Source organism: Lagenorhynchus albirostris, chromosome 5 (genome assembly GCF_949774975.1).
Source record: "Lagenorhynchus albirostris chromosome 5, mLagAlb1.1, whole genome shotgun sequence".
Lineage (NCBI taxonomy): Eukaryota > Metazoa > Chordata > Mammalia > Artiodactyla > Delphinidae > Lagenorhynchus > Lagenorhynchus albirostris.
Window position 1 is genome coordinate 37,925,254 of NC_083099.1, and position 23,543 is coordinate 37,948,796.

General features: G+C 40.2%; 2 protein-coding genes across 2 annotated transcripts in view; one reads left to right on the forward strand and one right to left on the reverse strand.

Annotated features, from left to right (window-relative positions):
* KCNAB1 (potassium voltage-gated channel subfamily A regulatory beta subunit 1) overlaps positions 1–22,050 on the forward strand; it is a 419,111-nt gene extending 397,061 nt beyond the window's left edge. The window contains exon 15 of the transcript XR_009540663.1: positions 21,965–22,050. The gene's annotated coding sequence lies outside the window, so the exon portion shown is untranslated. The remainder of the gene's footprint in view (positions 1–21,964) is intronic.
* On the reverse strand, positions 1,227–12,764 carry SSR3 (signal sequence receptor subunit 3). The gene is made up of 5 exons (XM_060149878.1): positions 12,496–12,764; positions 11,162–11,288; positions 7,301–7,399; positions 2,582–2,713; positions 1,227–1,515 (listed from the first exon to the last, which is right to left on the reverse strand). Exons 1-5 carry the CDS (start codon positions 12,626–12,628, stop codon positions 1,449–1,451), a joined length of 558 nt encoding a protein of 185 aa, XP_060005861.1. The 5' UTR covers positions 12,629–12,764; the 3' UTR covers positions 1,227–1,448.
* Positions 22,051–23,543: the final 1,493 nt, after the last annotated feature.

Consider the following 23,543-nt stretch of genomic DNA (forward strand, 5'->3'; position numbering starts at 1 on the left):
TCAGTTGAAGATAATGATGATCTGGGTCACTAGGCAAACGTACTCCTGGCCTGTCTTCCTTCCAGGTTCTTAGATGTGACTTCCCAAAACATCCAACAGCATGGAATTGGAAGATGGACTCCTGGTGAATATCTTTCTATAGTTATAAATGGTGAATATTATTTGCAACATTCACCTTAAATTTAGACGTGGAAACCAAACATTAAAGTTAAGATTAGCCATTGGGAATATATTTCCTTTAAGATATTGTTTGTAGAAAAGTACTGGATGTGGTCAAAAGCTGACAGGAATTATCACCTGTGAGTCCATAACCTTTTAAGTGATGTAGGTTCAAGAAGAGTTTCCCAAACTTTTTCAAATCGTGGCCTACAGAAAAAAATAATTACCTGTAAACACACTGGTTGAAAAATGCAAGAGACTGCTCTTGGCTGGACCCACAAGGTCTAAAGAGATCAATATTTTGTTTACAATTGATAGGAACCTTTGGACTAAAGGGTCAAATTTACGAAAAGTCCTCATGGAAAAATGCTGACCAGCACCAAAACGACTGTAATTTCTTGGAGAGTTCTTAGAATTCCAGAACTAAGATCACAAAAATTACTTTGGTCTTTTACACATCAATATTCAGGAAAGAGCTTCTCTTATTGAACATTCCTCCAGTGATGTGAGACCCTGGTCAAGAGAAAACAATGATTCCATTCTCTTAATAGGTCAAACCAACATGGTAGGGTCAAGCTAACCTCCCTGGACACCCAGGACCAAAGCTATAGAGCTGAGCAGTGTGTACTTTAATAACCGCATAGGACAACTCTCATATGCCTAGGCACTATTTTTAGATTATTACCTTGGCTGCCTTTCTTCCTTTAAAAAAAAAAAAAAGAACAACTTTTCCACAAGTTTCTCTTCTCCAAGTTGGAGAAACTAATGTTTTAACTTTGAGTTATTTCAAATCACAAATTCAGAGACTTGCAAACATGAAGCTTCTGTTCAATCCCCCAGAGGGAGAGGACTCATTCTGATATTTGTGGTTCAAAAAAAAGTTGTAATATTGTGCTTGGAACACACAGAACCAATTATTAACTTCTTGCTACTATTATAAATAATAACAGCTCAGTCCAGGTTACTGTGACCTCTGACAAGTCAAGGAAACAAGTTATTTTCTCCCCTTGTGATTATAACATATTGCAACACTTTTGCCTTTTAATAAATGTCCTGGTACTCTTGAGTTTCCCTTTCAATTCATTTAATTTCAACAATCTGTCAAAAAAAAAAAAGAGCCAATAGACAAATATTGAATTACATTTTGTTGGGTTTTTCAAACCCTCAAACTCCAGACTTTTACAAAAACAGCTTGTGTGTCTTCCACCCTGACCACCCTGCTACTTTTCCATATACCACAGGCCACCCATAGACACAAAGCCAGGGCGGTGGAGGGAAGCTGACGTGCTCTACTTGGAGCCAGTAGACAGGAGGGCGATGAGGCCCGACGAAGCACTTATGGACAAAATGTAGTTCCTGTAAGAATTTAATGTTAAGGAAAAATCAACCCCAAATTGGTTTTCAACAAAACAAAAAGAACCCATCTCTTTGGAATGTACTGTTTCCCTCCTGCCGCTGTCTAATGACAATAATGTGCAGTCCCAATGTCTGCAAATGCAATTTACAAGAGAGGAGATTGTAAAGAATGAAGAACATTCACAGGAAACGTGTTCCAATTTTAAAAAGAAAACACTTGAGACAGAAACCTAGAACACATGATCACAAATAAAACATCTGAATTCCATTTAACCTGCAGGAAACGAACTGATCAAAGAACATGGGGAGGAAGAAGGGACTTGATTTCCCCAACCCCCCAACCCCCACATCAAGAGCAAAGGAAAAATAAGTCTTCCCTGTCTATCAGTGTTTTGGCTACAACTAGCCTGTAAAAGCAAGGAGGTTCTGAAAGTCTGCAGCTACTCTCAGCCTCAGGACTAGAGTGTTTGGGGCACACCACTCCAGTAGTCCCAGGAGATACAAGTTGGAGGGTGTCTGATATTTTATTACATCAAAATCTCCAATGGTTAAAAGTTTGGCTGCACACTCCTGGATAATACCTTTAATAAATTACCTTAACAAGAGAAGACTGATTCTTGCCCAGAAGCTCAATTTAAGAGCAGCTTGAAACACCGTTAAGCTATTATGAAATGTGCCAATTTAACTCCACTGCCTATCCACCCAACCCCAAAGCCCCAAAGTACCAGCAGACACAGGGCTCATGCCAGGAGGTAGCAAAGAAGACAAGTTTGCTTTGTCTCCTTAGAAGTTTTTTTAAACTAGGCAGGTACACATCATCATATACGTAAGACTGCTTTGTAATACTTATTTATCATGAAGTCTTAATTCATAAACTTGAAAGAACTTTAGATCAAACCAAAAGCCCGTATTTTAAATGTCCAGAAACTTGCCTGAGGTCACGGTGCTTTTTCAAGGACTGACTCCCTGTGTCGTTTTTTGTTATCAGAAAATACTCAGACAAATCAAAACTAAAACGAACTGTTTCTAGACTTCTAAAAAAGATAATCAACCTTTAAAAGGATACACTGTGGGGTTGAAGTTCTTCAATATAAAGAAGGACGCAACAATGACCAAGACCAGAAATAGGGTGTTATTATAGAAGATGGAAAATGTTGTAGCTTCATAATCAGCAACTTCATTCTTCTTCCACAAGATTCTGTGGACACAAAACAAGTCATTTAAGTTTTTAAATAGGTACTAAAAATTTTAAATACCACATGGCTCTAGCTCATAGTAAGTTTTTCCTTAAGTGTTCTGGGCAGAATCTGTTTTTAATATTAAATTCAGTCAGCATTGTCTCCTTTTTCCTACTGAAAAAGATATTTCACTTTACTGATGCTCAGGAATTTCCCTGGTGGTCCTGTGGTTAGGACTCGGTGCTTTCACTGCTGGGGTCCAGATTCAATCCCTGGTCAGGGAACTAAGATCCCGCAAGCCGCACGATACAGACAAAAAAAACAAAAACTTTATCCATGCTCAAGAAACAGTTGCTGGGTATGTTACCTTCTTCCCAGGCAGTTAGAGCTTTGCAGGAAGGGACCGATTAATTGAAATTAGCTTGGTTTCATCAGCAACTGAAATAGGCATCTTTCTCTAGGTACTCACCAAAAACAAACTTGATGATTAGCAGCCTGACAGGGCTTTCTCAGCTGTTTGAGGCTTGAGACGCTCTACAGTCTACAGATGTCAGCCTTCAATATTTCGCCTTAAGACAAGCCCATGGACAAAGCTAGCTGTGGCATCACAGAAGCAGACTTGTCTGTGACTCTCTTTATCCATCTTTATTTAATTCAAACTAAGAATCTGCTTGATCATTAGGAGAAGTTTTTAACTTCTGTGAAACCCATTTACTTTTTATTTAATCTTCTTTACGCATTATGATATCATAGTAATTTACTAGTACTTTATCAACCTTTTCTTTTACCTCTTCACACAGGCAACAGGAAGTTCCAGGGTGCCTATGAATAAGGGAACCTTTATTTCCCTCAGTTAATTAACTTTGTAAAGCAATTTACAAAGTTAAAAGAGTAGGTAGGTTGTGACCCATTAGTGGGACATGAAATCAACTGAGTGGATCTGATGTTCGGGAAAAATTAGAGTGAGTTGAGACCAGCACGTTAAAGAAAAAAAGGAAAAAACAGAAAAGTATCAAGTGCATCACATACAGTAGGGTAATAATTATTGTTCTGTGAAACATTTACATGTGTGTATGTAAAAGTGTATTTGGTCAAAGAGTAAAATATATATATATTTTTTTACTGTAGGTCATTATCAAAAAGGCTGTAACTCATTGCCATAGATGTTTTCTCCCCCAGAAAGATACATTACTCTGGGGCCAGATAGTACCCCCAACTAATCCTAAGGACAGCACTATGGCTAACGTCAGTACTAACTGCCATGTTTTAGTCACCAAATGTTCTAATCCAAAGTCAACAAGCATGGCTGTAAAGGAGCTAAATGGAAGGTTTAGCCTCTTATCTTCGTCAGAAGAAATTTGTGGTCTCTAATACATATGCCATATTTCCTTGATTCTGTAGATACCATCAACTTAATAAATCTTCAATTTGCTGTAAACTTTGGAAGAAGTGAAGGACATTACATTAAATGCAGCTATCAACTATAAAATAGCCTCTGATTTCAGAGAAGTTTAAATGTAAATTTAAAAACTATACGTGACTTGGAATTAATACATTACACCATTCTAACAATGATCAAAGAAAACACCAGCCCAGAAATATCCATAGTCCCAACATGGTTTAATGCTACAAAACACTCAGAACAATTGCCTCTGTTTTTAAGACTCTGGCACAAGACCCAGTGAAGACAGGTTCCTTAAGTAGGCCACTAGCATGCCTTTACTGCTGGTGATTAAATTATCACACCTCCATCGCAGCAATTTTCCCTAACTCCCCATCATGCCCTGAATCAGAACCATCTTCAAGACATTTTTGATGAAAGAGTGGCTTAATCCTTTAGGTTATCCCAGCTCGCAAAGACCGTGTGTTACATCAGGGTATACACAGTCAGGACTGACAGCTCTCAACTTTTTCTAGTCCACCCTGGTTTATTTTGAAAAAGTTTAGGACCTCCATTTGCCCTCATCAGCAATGGTTCCGCAAAAGCTTCACTGGTAGGAAATCTAGTTTGGGAGAACATTCTCAAGCAGTCATTTTTCCAAGGAGCACTTCCTAAAACAGGAGAAAAGTTGAGACCAAAAAACTCAACAACTCTTACAATCTGATAATACTAAATGATGGACCGTCAGTAAGTCAAGGAGAAATAACATTCGTACCTTGGGACAAATGTTAATGAATCTGATTCTCCTCTGCTAATTTCCTTGGAAAGGTAGAAAAGTAGGTTCAAAGTGGCATGTAGTCCATATTCCAAATGATTTTAGATAGAGGTTTGAAGATACCCATCTGGGCAGAAAGATGCCGATAAGCCTTCTCTTAAATCTATTGGAAGTAACTAATCCTTTGAGGAAGAAAAATACTGGATCTTAAAGGGAGTCTTGGATCCAGTTATCAGCATCAATAATGAGTACAGACCTGGGTACAACTGTATCCAGCATGGCCTTTGCGAGAGAATTACAAACAGCACTAGTTTCTACTGGTGACAAGAATGAAAATTTTATAATCTTCTGACACTCTGCATTTTATTTATCAATAAAACCTCCATTTCATCCTACTCTGAAATACCTGGTCTAGGCAACGGCGAAGAGGTTTCATTTCCAATTCCAACTCTGATCCACTAGTAGAGACTACCTGAATACCACACTGAGAAAGATTCTGAGACACATCCCAGGATCAAGAAAAAGTGCCAGACCAAATCAGGCAAGTCTGTAGTGGGCAGAAGAGACCCATCTGCCATCTCTGATACAATTAATCACCTAAAACCTGTAAGACCTGTAAGAGCTTGTAACAAGCATTTTGAAATTTGGGTAACTATGATGTGCATTCCATTTAAGAACCAATGTTCTAATGAATATTATAATTTGATGAAAAGGTTAAAAGAAAGTGGTCTAGATTCTCTAAGATCTATCCCTATGCAAAAACTTGCAATTAAAAAGCTATGCAGGGCCTCCCTGGTGGCGCAGTGGTTGAGAGTCCGCCTGCCGATGCAGGGGACACGGGCTTGTGCCCCAGTCCGGGAAGATCCCACATGCTGTGGAGCAACTAAGCCCGTGAGTCACAACTAATGAGCCTGCGCGTCTGGAGCCTGTGTTCTGCAACAGGAGAGGCTGCGACAGTGAGAGGCCCGCACACCGCGATGAAGAGTGGCCCCGGCTCGCCACAACTGGAGAAAGCCCTTGCACAGAAACGAAGACCCAACACAGCCAAAAATAAATAATTAATTTTTTAAAAAATGGTCCACATCAAAAAAATCTTTAAAAAAAAAAAAACTTTGCAATTCTAAAAACAAAAGCTATGCAGAGCCAGAGGTCTTTGAAGCGGCTCCATAAAAAACAGGCCTTCACTGTCATGAGTTTAATATTGTGCCTTCAGTTTTATGAAGGATCCATAGGACGTCATCATTTCAATAATGTTCTGGTGCCTGTCCAAAACCACTGTAGAAGACACTGTTCATTAAGTTACTCAGTGTCCCTTAAATAAGGATCCACTTGATAAAGTCCTTCCAAGATTCAGTGCCAGGAAAGTTTCTTTTCAGAAGGACGTGCACGCTGCTTCTCATCCAACAATGAAAGCTGGGTGACTCTGGATGCTTCCTGACACTTGGAAGCTCAGAGCTGAGTTTAGTGCCCAAGTGCTGTAACTAATGCTAAGGTGCTTGTTCATCCACCTTTTCTTACTTTTAAACGGTTTCTGATCTTTTTAAATTGTATTGCTTTGTTTCACATGCAATTTAATATTGCAAGTCCCCACAAAGTCTTTCTGGAGAAAAGTGGGATAAAAATTCCATTTCATAAAGCACCTCGTAGATACTAAAATTTAAGATCCATGAAAACAGCCTCGACTCATGACTCTATTAAACCATCTGGCAACTCTTAAGCACAAGTTTACTCAATCATTCAGAGACTTCTATTCAGATGTCAGACTGTTTTTTAGCCTTCTAACAGCAGCTGTCAGGAAAAATTGGGGGTGGGACTAACAAATGTGGCACAGAATTCGGCAACAGGAGACAAACCTAATTCTTTTCTTTTTCCCAAACAATGCAGATAACCAAGAACCAGATGTCCCTAGGAAAGCTCAGGAGCAGAAATACCACCACCTAAAAATGCTAACACACAACACAACATAAACTCTTCAGACCCAGAGGGGTTAGGTGATAGCCTCAAGGTCACACAGCTACCAAGTGGCAGAGCCAGCACTGGACACAGCTCTGCAGGCTCCTAAATTCCAGCAGAGCAGCTGAATACAAGCTCTCAAGTCAGACTGGCTGCACTCTTATCCTGGTTTTACCGCACACTAATCTATGGCCTTGGGCAAGGTACCCAAGCTTTCTGTACCTCAGATTCCTCAGGTGTAAAGTGGAGAAAACAACAGTACCTACCTCATGGAGCTCTTTGGAGGAATAAATGAACTGTGTACAGCACAAAGAAAAGTATCTGGTAGTAATAAAAACTCAAAAAGTCAGTTATTATTCTCATTACCCTGACTTCTAATACCAACGTTTTCCTCAGATAATTCTAATATCCACATGCTCTAAGCAGAAACCAAAAACTTATTTTCTACAAATAACCCCCTTTTTGATTACCACAAACACTTTAAATAGGGAGCCAAACCTTTCATCTTTCTCCTTCCGAGACATCTTTCTGTTATCAGCTTCAGAAAGTTTTCGAGTCACTTCTTTGGAAACAGCATCCTCCCTCTTCTGTGCTACTCTGGAAGGAAAAGAAAAAAGGTTTCCACGTGCTCCAGGAGTGAACATCACACTCTCTTAGAAACACTCTGTACTCGTATCTTGTATTGGCAACTATATACTTTACATTTCAAGAAAATAAGCTGGACAGAAAGTTCCAAGTTTATTACACTGTGCTAGCCAAAAAAGAGGGAGTTCAAGAAACTTCCAAGATGTGGTTTATTAGTGATGTGTTTTGATTTCTGCTTAAAAGGGAGAATTTTCCTAAGTTAGGTATTTAATATGGAAATAAAAGTCAAATGCTATTAACACAGTTTAGTTATGAATCGTTATAGCTCCACTTTGTTTTAACTCATAATTTAACTGTTCCACAAATAAATTTGTTAAGGCATTAGCAAATGATACATGATTTCAATTCCAATAAATAACAGGAGAGAAAACTAAGCTTAACAAAGAGAGAATTAATAGCTGTAATATCTTAAAGTAAAGCTTTTAACTTTACTCCAAAGGGGAATTTCACTAAAAAGAAATAATACCACATGGTTAAGGAGTGACCACAGCACTTTTAGTTAAACAAACTACTGGTTTGAGAGTTGCACCAAGAGATAATATGGAATTAGCCAGAAAAGGCTGGAAGTGCTATTCAAGAAATCAGATCAGAATCTTTAGTGATAAGTCAGATAAAGAAAGAAATGACATAATCCTAAAAAAATCTATGAGGTGAATTTTATCAGATGGGGTTGCTAGTGAAAGAGAGGATAAAATTTAACCTGTGATGAAATACAAAAAGCCTCCCAAAGATTAGACATTTAAATTCAACATGATTTATTTTTCATAATATGGGAGAAACTGATTAGCCATAAACATAGAAAAAGTAATAACTGATCACAAGCAAAATATAACAATTACAAAGTCCCACTAAGAAAACATTCAACACGATACTGAGATGTATTGAAAGCAACAGGATGTGCACCATAGAGACAGATATCTGTTCAATCTATGTTCAATTACTCAATCCCTCATTACTATGTATATTAAGTTCTGGTCAGTGGACCAAAGGAAACTGGGGGAAAATCAGGATGGATTCCTGAAAAACCCAAGATCATTCAAGGCAATAGTTCTCAACCTTTCTCCAACCACATGAGCTTCTGGGCTACAAATTAAGCACAAATTCAGGCTGGTTTTACCTATATCTCCATCTCTCTCTCTCACTCAAGAATCAAGTTAGAAGTGACATTATTAAAAAGAAAACCTTTAGTCAGCTTCAACTGATGTATTTTTCCACAGATTGATAACTGGAGGGAGGAAAATCAGTTTGTCTAAAAAAAACAGGTAAAAGGAAATAAGTTCTGAAACGTAAAGAAAAAGGCAGCTAAGAGAGCAGGTAGCTGCTTTAAGAGATACTTTAAGGCACTATAATGTCCAACTTTCCCTGACTCATTTTATTATGTAAAAGTTCAGTTCCGCAGGGCAGAGACTCTCATCTCTTAATCTCTAGCAAATCCCAGGCACTTATTAAGTGTTTCCTGAACTTCACATAAGACTGCTTTTTTCTAGGAAAGGCCAATTGATAAGAAATGGACATGGTTTACAGCAGAAACCTTTCTTAGCAGAACAGAGGGTAAAAAAAAATACACACACACACCACCACCCCTGACTGTCAGGGTGCTAGGACACAGGAATAAACTATTTTCAGAGGAGTTGGCTCTAAGCATCTCTTGGACAAATAGTCAATCATCTGTCCACATAACAAATCTTCCTGAAGACACTGAACCAGATAACTAGTTAATTTCTCTTCTATGTCTACAATTCTATACTTGCCTAACAGAGACATTAACAGCCACGCTGTAGGTTTATTACAACTGTAGGAAGCCCTACCTTCCATCTCAGTGCTCTTAGAAAACAAACCTCACTCAGCACTGAATGCTCTAAAACAAAACAGGGAAATCCACGGGCCCAGCTCTCAGCCAACTGAGATAAAAAAACATCTTTGCAAACATTTTTAAAATCATGCCACCTTAAAAAAAAAATTCCTGTGGGATCTCTCACCTCCAACCTCTCCAACACTGCACACAAACATTTATTACATGCCAGACGCCATGGTTTATGTCGCACGTATCATATTTAATCCTCACCATCCCACGAGGTACCATTAGTACTCCCATTTTACAGCTCAAGAATCTGAAGTCTAGAAAGATGAAATGCATGCCCAAGGCTCTGCATTTAAGAGCAGCAGAGCTGGGACTGGAATCCAGACTGTCGCCTCTGAAGCCATTCTCTCTACCAACACCTACCCACACTCAGAATCTTGCTGGCTCTTTAAGCCTTAACAATCTTGCCAATCTGTAGGAGTTTTGATGTCAGTAGCAATATTTAATATTACACCAAAACTACGACTAAAAAATAATTCCATTCAGAGAGTGTATTAAGTCAGTAGGTCACTGGAATTTTACTGAACTAAATTAAATGTACCATTAACTATTGTAAGGGAAATAAACAAAAGACATGGCAGTTGCCCTCAAGAAGCCGAAAGGAGAAATGAGGGGAAAGAACATGATTTTTGACTCCAAAAAGGCGAATAAAAATGATATGCAGAACAAGTGAAAAAACACTAGGTCCCAAAGGGACTGAGTTCCAAGGGAATCACAAAGGATGGGTCATGCAAAACTCCCACTTCTGAGGGCTTCGCTATCCACAGATGGCCATGCCTCACAAGAAAGACAGCCCAGGACAGCAGAGGCCGAGATGGGCTGAATCCTGGCATGGCAGTTAGTGAAGAGGGGCTGTCAAGCAGGGAGACAACAAAGATGACCTGGATTTAGCCGTTCTAGCAACAGCCACGCACAACCTGGACGCCAACCTGGACTCAAGAACGACAGTGGAGAGGCTGCTGAGGCCAGTTTCAGTTGCTGAGACCATTTCTGGCCTGCTTACAATAAATCCCTGTTAACTGAGATCATCTCAATGTGTTTCTACTCATCACTAGAAAGCTTAACACAGGAACAATAAGGACAGTTAAGATTTCTCTGGAAAAGATTCCGAAGTCTTGAAATACCAGACATGTAAGAATGGAAAGAAAGGGAGATGACTCTAAATGAGGGAGGGAACAAGTCACGTTCAAAGGATGAGTCAGAAGTCAGTTCAAAGCTGAGTCATAAGATCTAAGGCCCAATCCTAAAAGACAAGGCCCCACTGGTAGGAGGCAGAAGACTTGCATTCCAGGGCCTGGAAGAATCTGGATTTAATACATTTAGAAAAGAGAAGGCCATGAAGAGTTGTCAGGAGAGTGACATGATAAAATGAAGGTAGAAATAGAGAAAATAGAGTAACCTTTTACATTTTCATATTCTCATAAGAAAAATGCAATTAGCATTAAAAATGTCAGTGTTGAATATAAGAAAAAAAGACCACTTCTTTCACATCCAAAAATTCTACATGGTGAGCCCGGAACAATTCCTTCTAGAAAGAATTCCATTTGACTTCTAAAATGTTACTTTACTTGGTGGGTTTGTTTTTCTGAACCCAATGATTAAGGATGGTACTTAAGTGTTTTAATTCCACCATCAATACCCACTTCCATAGCAGTGTTAGAAGTACTGTCTCTGCTTTTCGATTAGTTGCTACTCCTTCATACCATTAATGTGCCTCCCCCTCCAAATATACATACCTATGTATCTCAAAATAGTGCTTACTGAAACCCACACATACACAAATGGTCTTTAAGAAGACCTCCTACTATATAAAAATGCAACAATATATACTTTCTCTTGAGAAATATACTTACTTGTGCTTGAGAACAAATTTCACATTTTTGTATGCAAAGGCTACCAAATATGTGCTTACTAGGGTCATCACACTATACAGAACAGCAGACTGAATAAGATCCATATGCCATATTCGCCAGTATAGCCCTGAATTAAGATAAAAGGGGGAGAGGGGGATACAAAAAGAAACAAAATATTACCAGCCAGTTACAAAAGCCTGCTGAATTAATTATAGCTAAACCTGGTAAAATACAGCCCTGATTAGGGAATCCAGTACAGTACAAGGGGAACTTCAGAAGTGTGATATCCAGTAAAACGTTAGTCTCAAGTTTCCCTAGTTGAGAACACTTGAAAAACATAACCTTTCTATAACTAGTACATTATGAGATTTCTGCTTCTAAAATGAGAACCCTGGCTCAACAAAATCACAATTCAGACTTCAAATTTCATTCTAAAGGGTACTATAACGCTAACTACAGGCCATTCCAAAACGCCATGTGCAGCCCCAAACCACAGTTTACACGCTGACATGGCTGTTATCTGAAATCAAGGCAGTGCTCAGTGCTGCCAGTGAACCAAAAGGCTCCACACCACGTTAACTGCACGCTGGGTTTTATAAAACCGAAAGAGAAAATACATCTGGATTTGACTGTCCAACAACAGTGCAGCAATGTGAGAGGAAATTCACATTCGGGAACCCTGAGCTCTAAAAACAACCTTGGCCAAGACTGTGTAGTTTTTCCATCCAAGTAAGAATTTCAGAATTGCCCTAATAGGCTTATTAAAAGGGTTACTACACATTGTAGAGCGGGCCCTTGGCAACTTCTCTCGTCAAACTAGGAAAATAATGTTCTGCGTGAAGCAGTTCTCCTAAAGCTACACTTCTAATTCTGTGCAGGTGTTAATGTCTCTCATCTTAATTCATGAGTTTCTCCAAAATAAGTAATAAGTTTAAGATCTCGTAAGAGCAAACGATAGTTCTAGGGAAAAAAAGCAAATAGGCTATATGCCTAAATGTTAACATCACACGATCTTAACCCGAGCGTTAGTTTTAATACTGATTCGGGGCCGCCATCCCGGAACGAGTAACTCACAATCCGCAGGAGTGAGGCCCGGGAACGAGCTAGCGTACTTTTAAAACGCGCCACAGGTGACTCTCCTGGGATGCCGCCCACCACTACCCTGGACCAGATCACGGAGGCCCACAGAGGCTACGTGCTGCCCCCGAGCCCAGGGCGAGCTGGGGAGAGTGCGGGCGCCGGCTCACGCCTCGCCGGTCCGCCCGGCCCTGCCACGTCCCCGCCCAGGCCGACCCGCCGGCGGCCTCCCCGCCCGCCTCTCTCCAAGCGCTCACAAATGGGGATGGCGGACACGATGAAGGCGTTCCCGAAGAAGAGCGCCGAGGACTTGGCCGAGAGGTTGCGGCTGAAATCCTGCAGGAGCAGGTCCTCCTCGGACTGCTGCTTGGAGCCGCCTTTGGGAGCCATGGTGGAACCGCGGCTGCCAGACGAGAGGGCCGAGTCAGGCTCCGAGCCGGGCGCCAAGCCTGGCAGAGGCCGCTGACACCACCCCCGCGGCCACCGTATCCGCTAACGACCCATCAGCGTCGCGCGCGGAAGAGGGACCCGGCGTTGCGCGGCGCGGGGCAAGCGTCCGCAGGATTGGCCATCCTGGCGCCGCTACGTAGGTTTCTCGGCATGATTGGGCGAGCGGGCCAGACTTCCGGATTCCTGGCAAGTCACGTGACTCGTCAGTTTCTAGGAAAAAGCCGGGACTTGTAGTTTAGTGGGTGCTTTTTTTTTTTTTTTTAAATTAACAAAACGTTATTGACGTTACACTTCACAGATGCTGGTAGACTCATGCTTTCCAAGCGGTCGAAATTCCAAAATGAGGAGCTCTGAGTCATATGGTCATTCATTCAACGGGCGCATGGTTAGCCGGCCCTGTGGGTACCTACACTGGGGCGTTGGAAGAGGAAGAGGAGAAAGATAAGTATAGGTAGGTAGCATGTGTTGAGCCCCTTCTTTACACAGCCATTATTTCATTAAATATCCTCAAGAATCCTATGATATGCCCATTTTGAGGGTGAGAGACCAGGAATGCTGGTCTCCAGGGTGTGGGATCTTTTCAACAAAGTAACAGCCTACCTTTGTACAAAAAAGGCACTCTTGCTTATAAGGAACTCATGTTCTCATTGCTGAAGATAATATTTAACATGTGTCCAATACATTTACAAATTACTACACTTTTATTACTTTAAAGATTTAGTTGAAATAATGTGGCTTCCAAAGCCATGCTAGGTAAAACAATACTAAGACAATATGTTGGCTGGACAGGCCTCTGAAGTTCAGAAAATTGAATATGCTGATTAAAACAACTAAAGACCATTAACTCGAGTTATCACTTTTTCTTCAAAAATTAATCCTCAACCACTTCATTCTCAGCAAAAGCTTCTTTCATCTACTGACAGGCAAAACTTCAACAACCAACTTAACAGATCTGTTAATAGAGATCTTTCTCACCTTCTCCAGTTGTAATTGACCTTCACAGCTTCCGTTCTAATGGAGCTTTCTGTCTTCAGGCTTTTTCAACCTATTCTCTTTTTTAAAAATAATTATTTATATTTTTAAAATTTTTGGCTGCATTGGGTCTTTGTTGCTGCGCACAGGCTTTTCTCTGGTTGCCGCAGAAGCGGGGTATACTCTTGGTTGCGGTGCGCGGGCTTCTCATTGCGTTGGTTTCTCTTACTGCGGAGCACGGGCTCTAGGCACGCGGGCTTAGTTGCTCCGCGGCATGTGGGATATTCGCGGACCAGGGCTCAAACCCGTGTCCCCTGCATTGGCAGGCAGATTCTTAACTACTGCACCACCAGGGAAGTCCTCAACCTATTTTCTGTATAGATACCACAATGAGTTTTCCTGAAATATAAATCCTTTCATCATCTACAGCAAGTATTCCCAAATGCCAGAAGTTTTCACCAATCACAGCAAAATAAGAAGAAAAAATGGACCGTCTAGTGAATTTTTCAGAAAACAAACTATTCATTTAAAAATATCTACATTTATGTCTTCTTTTTTTAATGTTTAAATGTGCTTTCTTTTATTATGTGGTGGTGGTGATAGTGAAGAAACTCGTATTTTTCTCTTCCAAAATATTCCTCTCTGTTTTTCCTACCTTAATAAATCACATCCTTTTTCACCCATTTGCTAGGGCTAAAATGTTGAGTTTCAACACTTAATTCCTTCCTTTTGCTCTCCATTTGTGACCAATTCATCAGCAAAACCTTTTGGATCTGTCTCTTTAACTAGATTTCTTGCTTGCTATTTATAAATCAATGATATAAAAAGAAGATAACAGATAAAATCAGAAACTGTAAGATCAAAATCAACAAGCTAGTTAAAAGTAAAAGAGGAAGAAAATAAGAAACAATAATGATGAGGTTAAAAATAATTACACCTGAGAAAAATATCTAAACAATTAAAAAAAGATAAAAGTTTGAAATGTTAGTAGATAAAAATTAATGCACTTTGTAAACCAAGAATAGAAACTAAAGGTAATAAATTTAAACAGAAGAGAATCTAAAATAGTAAGAATTTATAATTTATGGGATAAGTATAAGAACTATGATAAGCAATGATGCTTATGACAGAGGTTTTTTTCATTATGTTAACAATGAAAATCATGAAGGTAATAGCACACCTGAAGTACTGGAGCAGTGTTTCGGGGGGGTTTTTTTGTTTTTTTATTTTTGGCTGTGTTGGTTTTTCATTGCTGTGCACAGGCTTTCTCTAGTTGTGGCGAGCAGGGGCTACTCTTCATTGAGGTGTGCAGCCTTCTCATTGTGGTGGCTTCTCTTGTTGCGGAGCATGGGCTCTAGGCACACGGGCTTCAGTAATTGTGGCTCACAGGCTCTAGAGCGCAGGCTCAGTTGTTGTGGTGCACGGGCTTAGTTGTTCCGCGACATGCGGGATCTTCCCAGACCAGGGCTCGAACCTGTGTCTCCTGCATCGGCAGGTGGATTCTTAACCACTGCGCCACCAGGGAAGCCCAGGAGCAGTGTCTTTTTATACCAAATGCTATCTAGTACCTTTGGAAGAATAGCAAGGTCTAAGGATCGTCTATATATGGTATATATGTCTGTGGCACCTTGGACAAGCAGAGATAACAATCTGCTAAAAAACAAAAAGAAGGGTGGGCAATAGATTCTATCCAAACAAAGATCTGCAATATATTTTTCCTATTTCAATATAGTTCAATTCTATGAAGGAGACAGATAGATGGACTTGATTCCATACCAGCCGGCTTCTAATCTGTGAATTTCAAGCTTAACATTTTCATTATATCACTTCACATTATCAGAATGAAAAAAAAAAAGAAGAAAAAGAGGAAAAATTTAAAGCAGTAATATTTATTGCTGGCAGGGATATGGATCACAAATTTCTCTCATCCACTGCTATTGGCTTTGTGGAAGAAAATCTGGCAAGTTAAAAATTAATATATCTTTCTGTGGCAGACACTGCAAGTTGCCTAGCCAATAAAGAAAACTACTGCTAGCTTTACACTGGGACATCATGAAGATTAACAAATGGATCATCTAGTACTACTCTAGGGACTGTGGGGTGGGGAAGCTCTCTGTTAAAAAGCCAATTTGCTATGCAACTCTCATTATGGAAATAATTTTTGAAAGAAGATATGAAATACTTATATTAGTCTCTAGGTCCAATATTTTAAAGTCCCACCTGGGAGACAATTTACTCAGCCAAACTACATATTTCAGGCACTGCTCTGTGATTAATTCATTGCTTCATGAATTCATTCAGCAAGTATTTTTTAAAAGCTACTATGTGAAAGGCACTGTGCTAGACCTTTGGAAGTATCCAAATAACAGCCATGATAATTATGATTATGATAACCAATTTATTGAGTCTTTCTGTTTTATGTCCAGCTCTATGCTAGACCCTTCACATACATCATTTAATTTAAGCCTTACAGGAGCACTATGAGATGTGTGTTATTATTATCCCCATTTGTCAGATGAAGAAACTGAGGCACAGATTAGTACAGTAACTCACCTAAGGTCCCACAACTAGTAAGTGGTAGAGTCAAGCTATGAACCACAGGCAATATGACTCCAGGATGTATGCTCTTAACTGCAATTGAGTTCTGGTCTCCTCTGTACCAGTGAGGTCTCAGATTCTAAGTGCTTGCCCCCCAAAAGTTCTATTTTGGACAAGCAGCCAAGGGTAGTTTCTTGTGTATCAGTTGCCTTGCAGAGTCATGTCACACACAGCAGCTCTGGCCAGCACATCCTTGGACAGATAGGATTCTGCATCTTATCCATAGGGAAACCTCAGTGAGCAAGCTGGGATCTCCATAGTGGATTCTCTGTCTCAGTGGGTTTGAACATAAAATCCCCCGGAAAGCGACACAATTAATAGAGGTGTACAGAAACAGGACAGACTGAGAAGAGGTGGAAAGCACAAACCATAACTCACCAGCAGCCATGTATTAGAGAAAGGGTGATTGGAGAAATGCTTGAGGCTTCCTCATTTCCCTCTGTAAGCCCAAAAGAGACCCCCATCACCTGCAATAAAGCAAAAATGCTCCAAAAATGAAGACAAAACAGATGTGAAGTACAGTAAAAATAATATAAACAGATATAAAAATAATATAAACAGATAAATAATATAAACAAACGAAAACATAGATGAATGGTTTTGCTCAATGTAATTTATCAATTTATATATCACCCCTCCCCCAATATGTTTAAGGCAAAAGTAACAAGATCAAATGCATACAAGATTCAAGCAAGTACCCTGTGACGTAATAAGAATTACATATTTGGTCTCTGCCCCGCTTCCTAACAGAACTCCTAAAATCCTTGGAATTACCTGAGTAATGGGGGTGAGAAAAGCATCTCTGGTTTTTCTTCATAAACCCCTTTCAGCCATCTCTGAGTTTGTGCTAACGAGCTGGCCCTGGGAGAATGGGGACTGATTGCTGGAGGAACCAACCCTGTGAGGGTTGGAACTTTCAGCGCATTCCACCCGCCACTACCCTGGGGAGTGGAAGAAGATAAGGGCCTGGAGATGACTTAATCACCAGTGGCCAATGATTTAATCAGTCATACCTGCTTAATGAGCCTTCATAAAACCCTTAAACAATGGGGTTCAGAGAGCCTCTGGGTTGGTGCTGGGAGGGCGGGGCGCCCGGGGAGCACAGGGTATCTTCATGCACCTTCCCACTTAATGTGCCCCCATGCATCTCTTCCATTTGGCTGTTCCTGAGTTGTAAACTTTGTCATAAGCCAGTAATCATAAGTAAAGCACTTTCCTGAGTTCTCTGATCCATTCTCACAAATTATCAAGCCTGAGGAGGGAATTGTGGGAACCCTCGATGTAAGTCATTTAGTCAGAAGCACAAGCAACAACCTGGGACGTGAGATTAGCATCTGAAGTGGGGGGCAGTCTTGTGGGACTAAGCCCTTAACCTACGAGGTTTGCACTGACTCCGGGTAGTTCGTGTCAGAATTGAGTTAAATTGTAGGACACCCAGTCGGTGTCCACCAAAAATTAGAGGCTAGCTTAGGGTGGAGAAACACACACCTTCAGTGTCAGAAATGTTGGGAGTAGTGTAGAAGGAAATAGGTTTTTTCCTTTTATAACCCCAGTGAGTGAATTGTGCCAGGTATAGAACATAAGACATAAGGGATCTTGTAAAGCAACCATACTCCAATAAAAATGTTTTTAAAAAAGAAAAAAAGACAGTGGCGGAATCGATATAACTGAAAAGCTGACTTTGCCAAAGGCCGTCAAACTAAGATAGACAGAATCAACAACCAATGTGATGTAGGCCAAATACAACATGTTTGGGGTTGAATCTGCACCATAAACTCCCCGATTTATGGAGACTTAACTGTACACAGAAAAGAAAATTAAGGTGTTATGATGTATTTTTTTCCCATACCTCTAAGCAATTAACTCAATTCCCTGAAACTCTGACCAGGTGTCCCACAAATTGAACTTAATTCTGGCACTATATACCTGACCTGTCAGATTCCACAGGTTAAGGGCTCAGTCCCTCAAAACTGCCCCCCAAGTCAGACACCAATTGCAAGTCCAGGTTGTCACCCGCACTTCTGACTGACTGGCTATAAATTGGAGGTTCCCGCGACCCCCTCCTAGGGTTGAATTAATTTGCTAGAGCAGCTTACAGAACTCAGGAAATCAGCTTACTCCCTAGTTTATCTTTTTTTTTTTTTGCAAAAGATATTAGAGGGTAAGAATTGACCAGCCAGATAAAGAGACACAGGGATCGAAGTCTAGCACACAGGAGCTTCTATCCCAATAGACTCTGGGACCCAGCACGGGAAAGCATTCTGGTTCACCAACCTGGAAGCTTTTCCAACCTTCCTTTTGGGTTTTTAAGGAGGCTCCATTGTACATGCATAGTTGATTAAATCATTGGCCACTGGTGATTGATTCAACTCTTAGCCCCTCTTCCCTCCCCAAAGGTCAGGGGGGTGGGAATGAAAGGTCCAACCCTCTAATCAGGCTTGGTTCCCCTGGCAACCAGCCCCCATCCTTACATTACCCAGGGGCTTTCCAAAAGTAATCTCATTAACATAACAAAGGACACCCTTATTACTCTCAACACTTTAGGAAATCCTGTGGGTTTTAGGAGCTGCCTGCAGGAACAATGGACAAAGACCAAATATACATTTCTCATTAAAGTCACAATGTCACAGGTGTAATGAAAAAAGCCTTACCATTTAGAAAGAAAGGTGCCCTTTTGTAGAGAACGCTGGGGAATGTTGGCCCTTAGACTTGTTCAGGCCCCTTCTCCCACCCACCAAACACACACCTTGACATTGACAGATGTTTTCCAGCTCTTTTGTTTTGGTTTTTTTAATATAAAGATAAGGTCTTGAGAATTCTAAATTCGCACTTCACTGCGGAATTGATTTTGAAACCAATTGAGACATTAAAATACTTGAGGGACAAGAATTTGTCTTAGAGCTTGAAGCTTATATTTTCCAAGATAAATATTTTCCTTTTTTAGGAAATGCTGATTAGCCTGTGTAAGTCAGAGACCATTTCTGAAGCAGACAGAAAATCCTGTTTCTTTTGTGCCTAAGGGAATTTATAAAGTCACTCACTTCTTTAAGAAAATGATACAGATATCCAGAAAATATGTTACCTTAATATCCACTGATAGAGGCCATAATACTTTAACTCTCAAACCTCCCCCTGGAATCTTCTAAATGTGAGACTTATCACACATGCATCATCCATGCAGCACTGCAGGGCACAATAAAAATGAAGATTTGCACTGGAAATCAGTTTTCTTTAGTTACACATTTAACCTAAGCACTATGGCAACAGAATATAAGATAAAGTAGGTCATGAATTTCAATTGGAATGGCTTAGTGGATAGAAAAGCTCAGTTGTAATTTGTTGCTCATTTTTTAGGAGTCTTTACATAAAAATTCTTCCATTTCACACACCCCTGCCAATGTAATCTAACAACAACCTCGTAGATAAAAATCATAAGACGAAATTCTTGAATGGGACTCATTCAATCTCAGTAGTTATTTGGTTTGCCACTTAACTAGTAGTCCATCTCCATACTCATAAATAGATGAGGAAGGGAATTCCAGGTAAAAGGAATAGTTTTATGAGTGCAGAGTCCTGCAAGTGTACAGTATACAACTTGAGATCATTTGGAGGATGATCAAAATCAGACACGAGGGGCTTCCCTGGTGGCGCAGTGGTTGAGAGTCCGCCTGCCGATGCAGGGCACACGGGTTCGTGCCCCGGTCCGGGAAGATCCCACATGCCGCGGAGCGGCTGGGCCCGTGAGCCATGGCCGCTGAGCCTGCGCGTCCGGAGCCTGTGCTCCGCAACGGGAGAGGCCACAACAGTGAGAGGCCCGCGTACCGCAAAAAAAAAAAAAAAAAAAAAAAAAAACCAGACACGATAAGAGGATTTTAAAAAGGATATGTTTCTGTCACTATAAGCCTAATGGAATCATAGGTGGTCTCCTAGGAACCTAGCTGGACACCTACACCTGCTACATAGGCTATTTTTATCCAAGAAATAAAATGAAATTAAGTTCTAATCTCTTTTATGGTATTTTCTGATTCCATTTTTCTTTGCTTCTGGGGTAAATATGTCCCTTGGTCTTACTGACCCATATTTTAAAATTCCAACTCCTCTAGGACCTTTCTGTACTAAATATTCTTTCTGCTTTTCCATCTCTTCCACGCATAGAGCTTATAGGTCTCTAGAGTACGAAAGATCTGTCTGTTTAATCTGCCAGAATAATACCTGTGTGATCTTGGGCAAATTACTTACCTTCTCTAATCCTCACTTTCCTCTCAAGGTTGCCGTGTGCATTAAAAGAAACAATATGAAGCCCTATCTGGAGCAGAGTAAGCTCTCAGTGTCAGTAGTTATTCTTCTTCCTCTTCTCTTCTGTCTTGACGTGTTGCTTCCTACTGTACTTATAATGTGCTCAGCAGCCTTCTCACCTCCTGCACACACACACACTCACACGTGCACTCTGGCAAGCACACACTTTCCCTCAACTCTTTCACATGCTTGAAGTCTCCACCTGCTCTTCACCGCCAGAGAAAGAAGAGTCTGCTCCGACTCACTCAGTCCCTTACTTCCCACTCATTCCTAACCACGCTGCAACCTGAATTATACTTCTGCCTCTCTTCCATATCTGCCCCAGCAACAGTCTACTAAATTGCCAAAGCCAAACAATGTTCCTCAGCTTTTAACCACCTCACCTATCTTCAGCATTTAGTACCATTGGACATCTCATCTTCTCGAAAGTTTCTCTTCTCTAGTCTCCAGTCAGCTGCCCTGACTCCCCTGACCCTCCCTGCTTCCTGGGTAGGTTCGCCCACTCAAGCAGCTATGAGTGAGTCAAGGGGTAAAATCGTAGTGGCTCTGATCAGAGGCCTCAAAAAGTAGAACCACGCTGGCAATAATTTTGGCAAAATGGAGATAACTTTTGCAGATAAGTCTTAAACTCAGTGTTGCTCCCTAATCAACAAAAACTGAGGAGCTTTTTAAACTGCTTCATACCCCAGCAACACAGAACAAAGTGAAGGGAAACCAGCAAATGTGCCCAGAGCTTTACAGTAAGCACATCAGAGAATATCCTTCCTCGTCTTTTCCTACACAGATCTATGCATTAGCTGGCAGGAGCAGAAATATCTAAAACTACATGCACGACTACTGAGCTGCGTGTGTTTAAAGTCTGAGCTGCAATCAGTTACAGATAGTTGAGATTCTTCTACAATTATTTTTAAATTCCTTGATCCAAAGAGGTCTTCATTTTGCCGTATATAAGTTGTGAATCCCATACAGATGAATGTCAAGAGATGGTGCAGAATCAGATAATTAACAAAGAAAGGAACTAAAACAGGGAACTGAAACTTTTCCCTTACCACCTTTTGCAAGGGTTTAACAAATTCTCAGCTAAGAAGTCATTAGAGTTAATGCAGAAATCATGATGTATATTACCTCAGTGTGTCGTATACATATTGGTTAACAGCACAGGTCCTAGAATAAGATTGCCTGGGTTCAAATCCCACTTCTACCACTTATTGGTTGTGTGAAGGTGAAGTTATCGCATATCTCTTTCTAAGACTTTGTTTTGCTAATCTATTAATCAGGGGAAATGATGATACTTTTTTCAGAGGGATTTTGAAAACATTAAATGACAAAAATGTATGTAAAGTATTTAGCTTGTATTCAAAATATGTTACGTAAATCTTCCGCTTTCTTTTGCTACATTTTCTGCTTTAGCTCCTCCCCGAGAAATTCTGCTTTAATTATTTGTAAATATACAAGCGTGTGTGTGTGTGTTTGTGTGTGTGTGTGTGTGTGTGTGTATTGTATAGCTAAATTGGAAGATAAAGCGGGGGAAACTTGGCCTCAAGAAGACAGTCACCCCTGGTGGAAGATTACAAGGCCTGTCTCTACCCAGGCTAGAAATTGACCACAATCCACTTCTTCCTTAAACAGAGGCAGAGGGGACTTCTGCCCCTGACCTGGAGAAAGGAGGAAAGGTGTGGGCCATCCTACATCAAAGGGGTAGGAGAGAGGGCGAGTTGCCTTCTCAAACCTATTCTCCACCAGAGTAACATTTTACTGTTTTATTATGATTATAAAATAATTCTGATTCTGAAAGCTGGAAAAGACAAACACACATTAAAGAAGAAACCAAAAATGAACCCTGATCTCATAGGTCAGAGGTAACTTCTATTAATATTTTGAAGCAATTTCTTTAGTCATTTCCTATGCATCTATTTGCACATCTATAATTAACATAATTGAGATCAGTGATATATATAGTTTTGTCTACCTTTCCAATTGTTCCATTATGAGCATTTTTCAATGTTACTGAAATATCTTCAAAACTTTCTTTCCAATGACTACAAAATTGTCCTTTGGATGAATGTACTACAGTTTATGTATTTATTTTAATAACTTATTTTCTAATGACAAAATAATTGTATGTCCATTTATAAACTTAGAAAATATAATATATAAATCACCCATAATCTTATCACTCTGATATAACCACTGTTAATATTTTGATAAATTTCTTTCTAGTAGTTTTCTATAACTAGCTGTTATTACATACTTAACTAATTGAGGTCATATATTACAAGTATTTTCCCATGTCATTAAAAATGCTCTGGAAATTTTTAGTGCCTATAAATAATAAATGATATATGTCTGATCTCACTCTCTTACTGGTAGGGAGGAAAGAAATTTCCAGCCAACAAGGATCGAAAATGACCACAAATAGAGGGAAAAGGATTGTCTAGGGCCATGCCCTCTAAGTCAAGAGTTTCTCTAGAAAGAGTCCAGACTTCCTTGGCATGTGAAGGCTGAACAGTTGCTTCCAAAAACCAAGTTGCCAAATCCAGCATAGGGAACTGTTTGAGTCAGAACTCCTTCGGTTACAAGCAACAGAGCCCTTTCTCAAACAAGCTTAAGAAAAAACCAACAACAGAAACAAACAAACAAATAATAGGGATAAAGGAAAAAGGAAGGGAGGGAGGAATGGGAGAAGTTTATTAACCGAGGAAAATAAAAAGTTCTGTCACTGCTGAATTCAGAGGCTCTGACAATGTCTTTAGAACTTATTTGTCATCTCTCATCTCTCTTCACCTGTGTTGGTATCATCCTCTCCAATATGGACATTTTCCTGAAAGAAAGCTATCCATATGACTCTCTGGCTTATATCTTTATAGCTCTTGATCCCAGAGGAGGAGATAGCAGTTTTCCTGATGGCTTCTGAAGAAAACTAGCAGTGGGGCTCGTGGTTGCCTAAGCTGAATGACTCACTGGGTCAGAGAGATGGAGTATCCATTAG

What these genes read in the sequence shown, in the direction of transcription:
- SSR3 (XM_060149878.1), bottom strand. Translation starts at nt 12,628, where the DNA reads ATGGCTCCCAAAGGCGGCTCCAAGCAGCAGTCCGAGGAGGACCTGCTC. An exon ending in CGTGTCCGCCATCCCCATTT is followed by an intron (nt 11,289 to 12,495) that starts GTGAGCGCTTGG and finishes ATCTTAATTCAG; the next exon opens with GGCTATACTGGCGAATATGG. An exon ending in CGGAAGGAGAAAGATGAAAG is followed by an intron (nt 2,714 to 7,300) that starts GTTTGGCTCCCT and finishes TTGTGTCCACAG; the next exon opens with AATCTTGTGGAAGAAGAATG.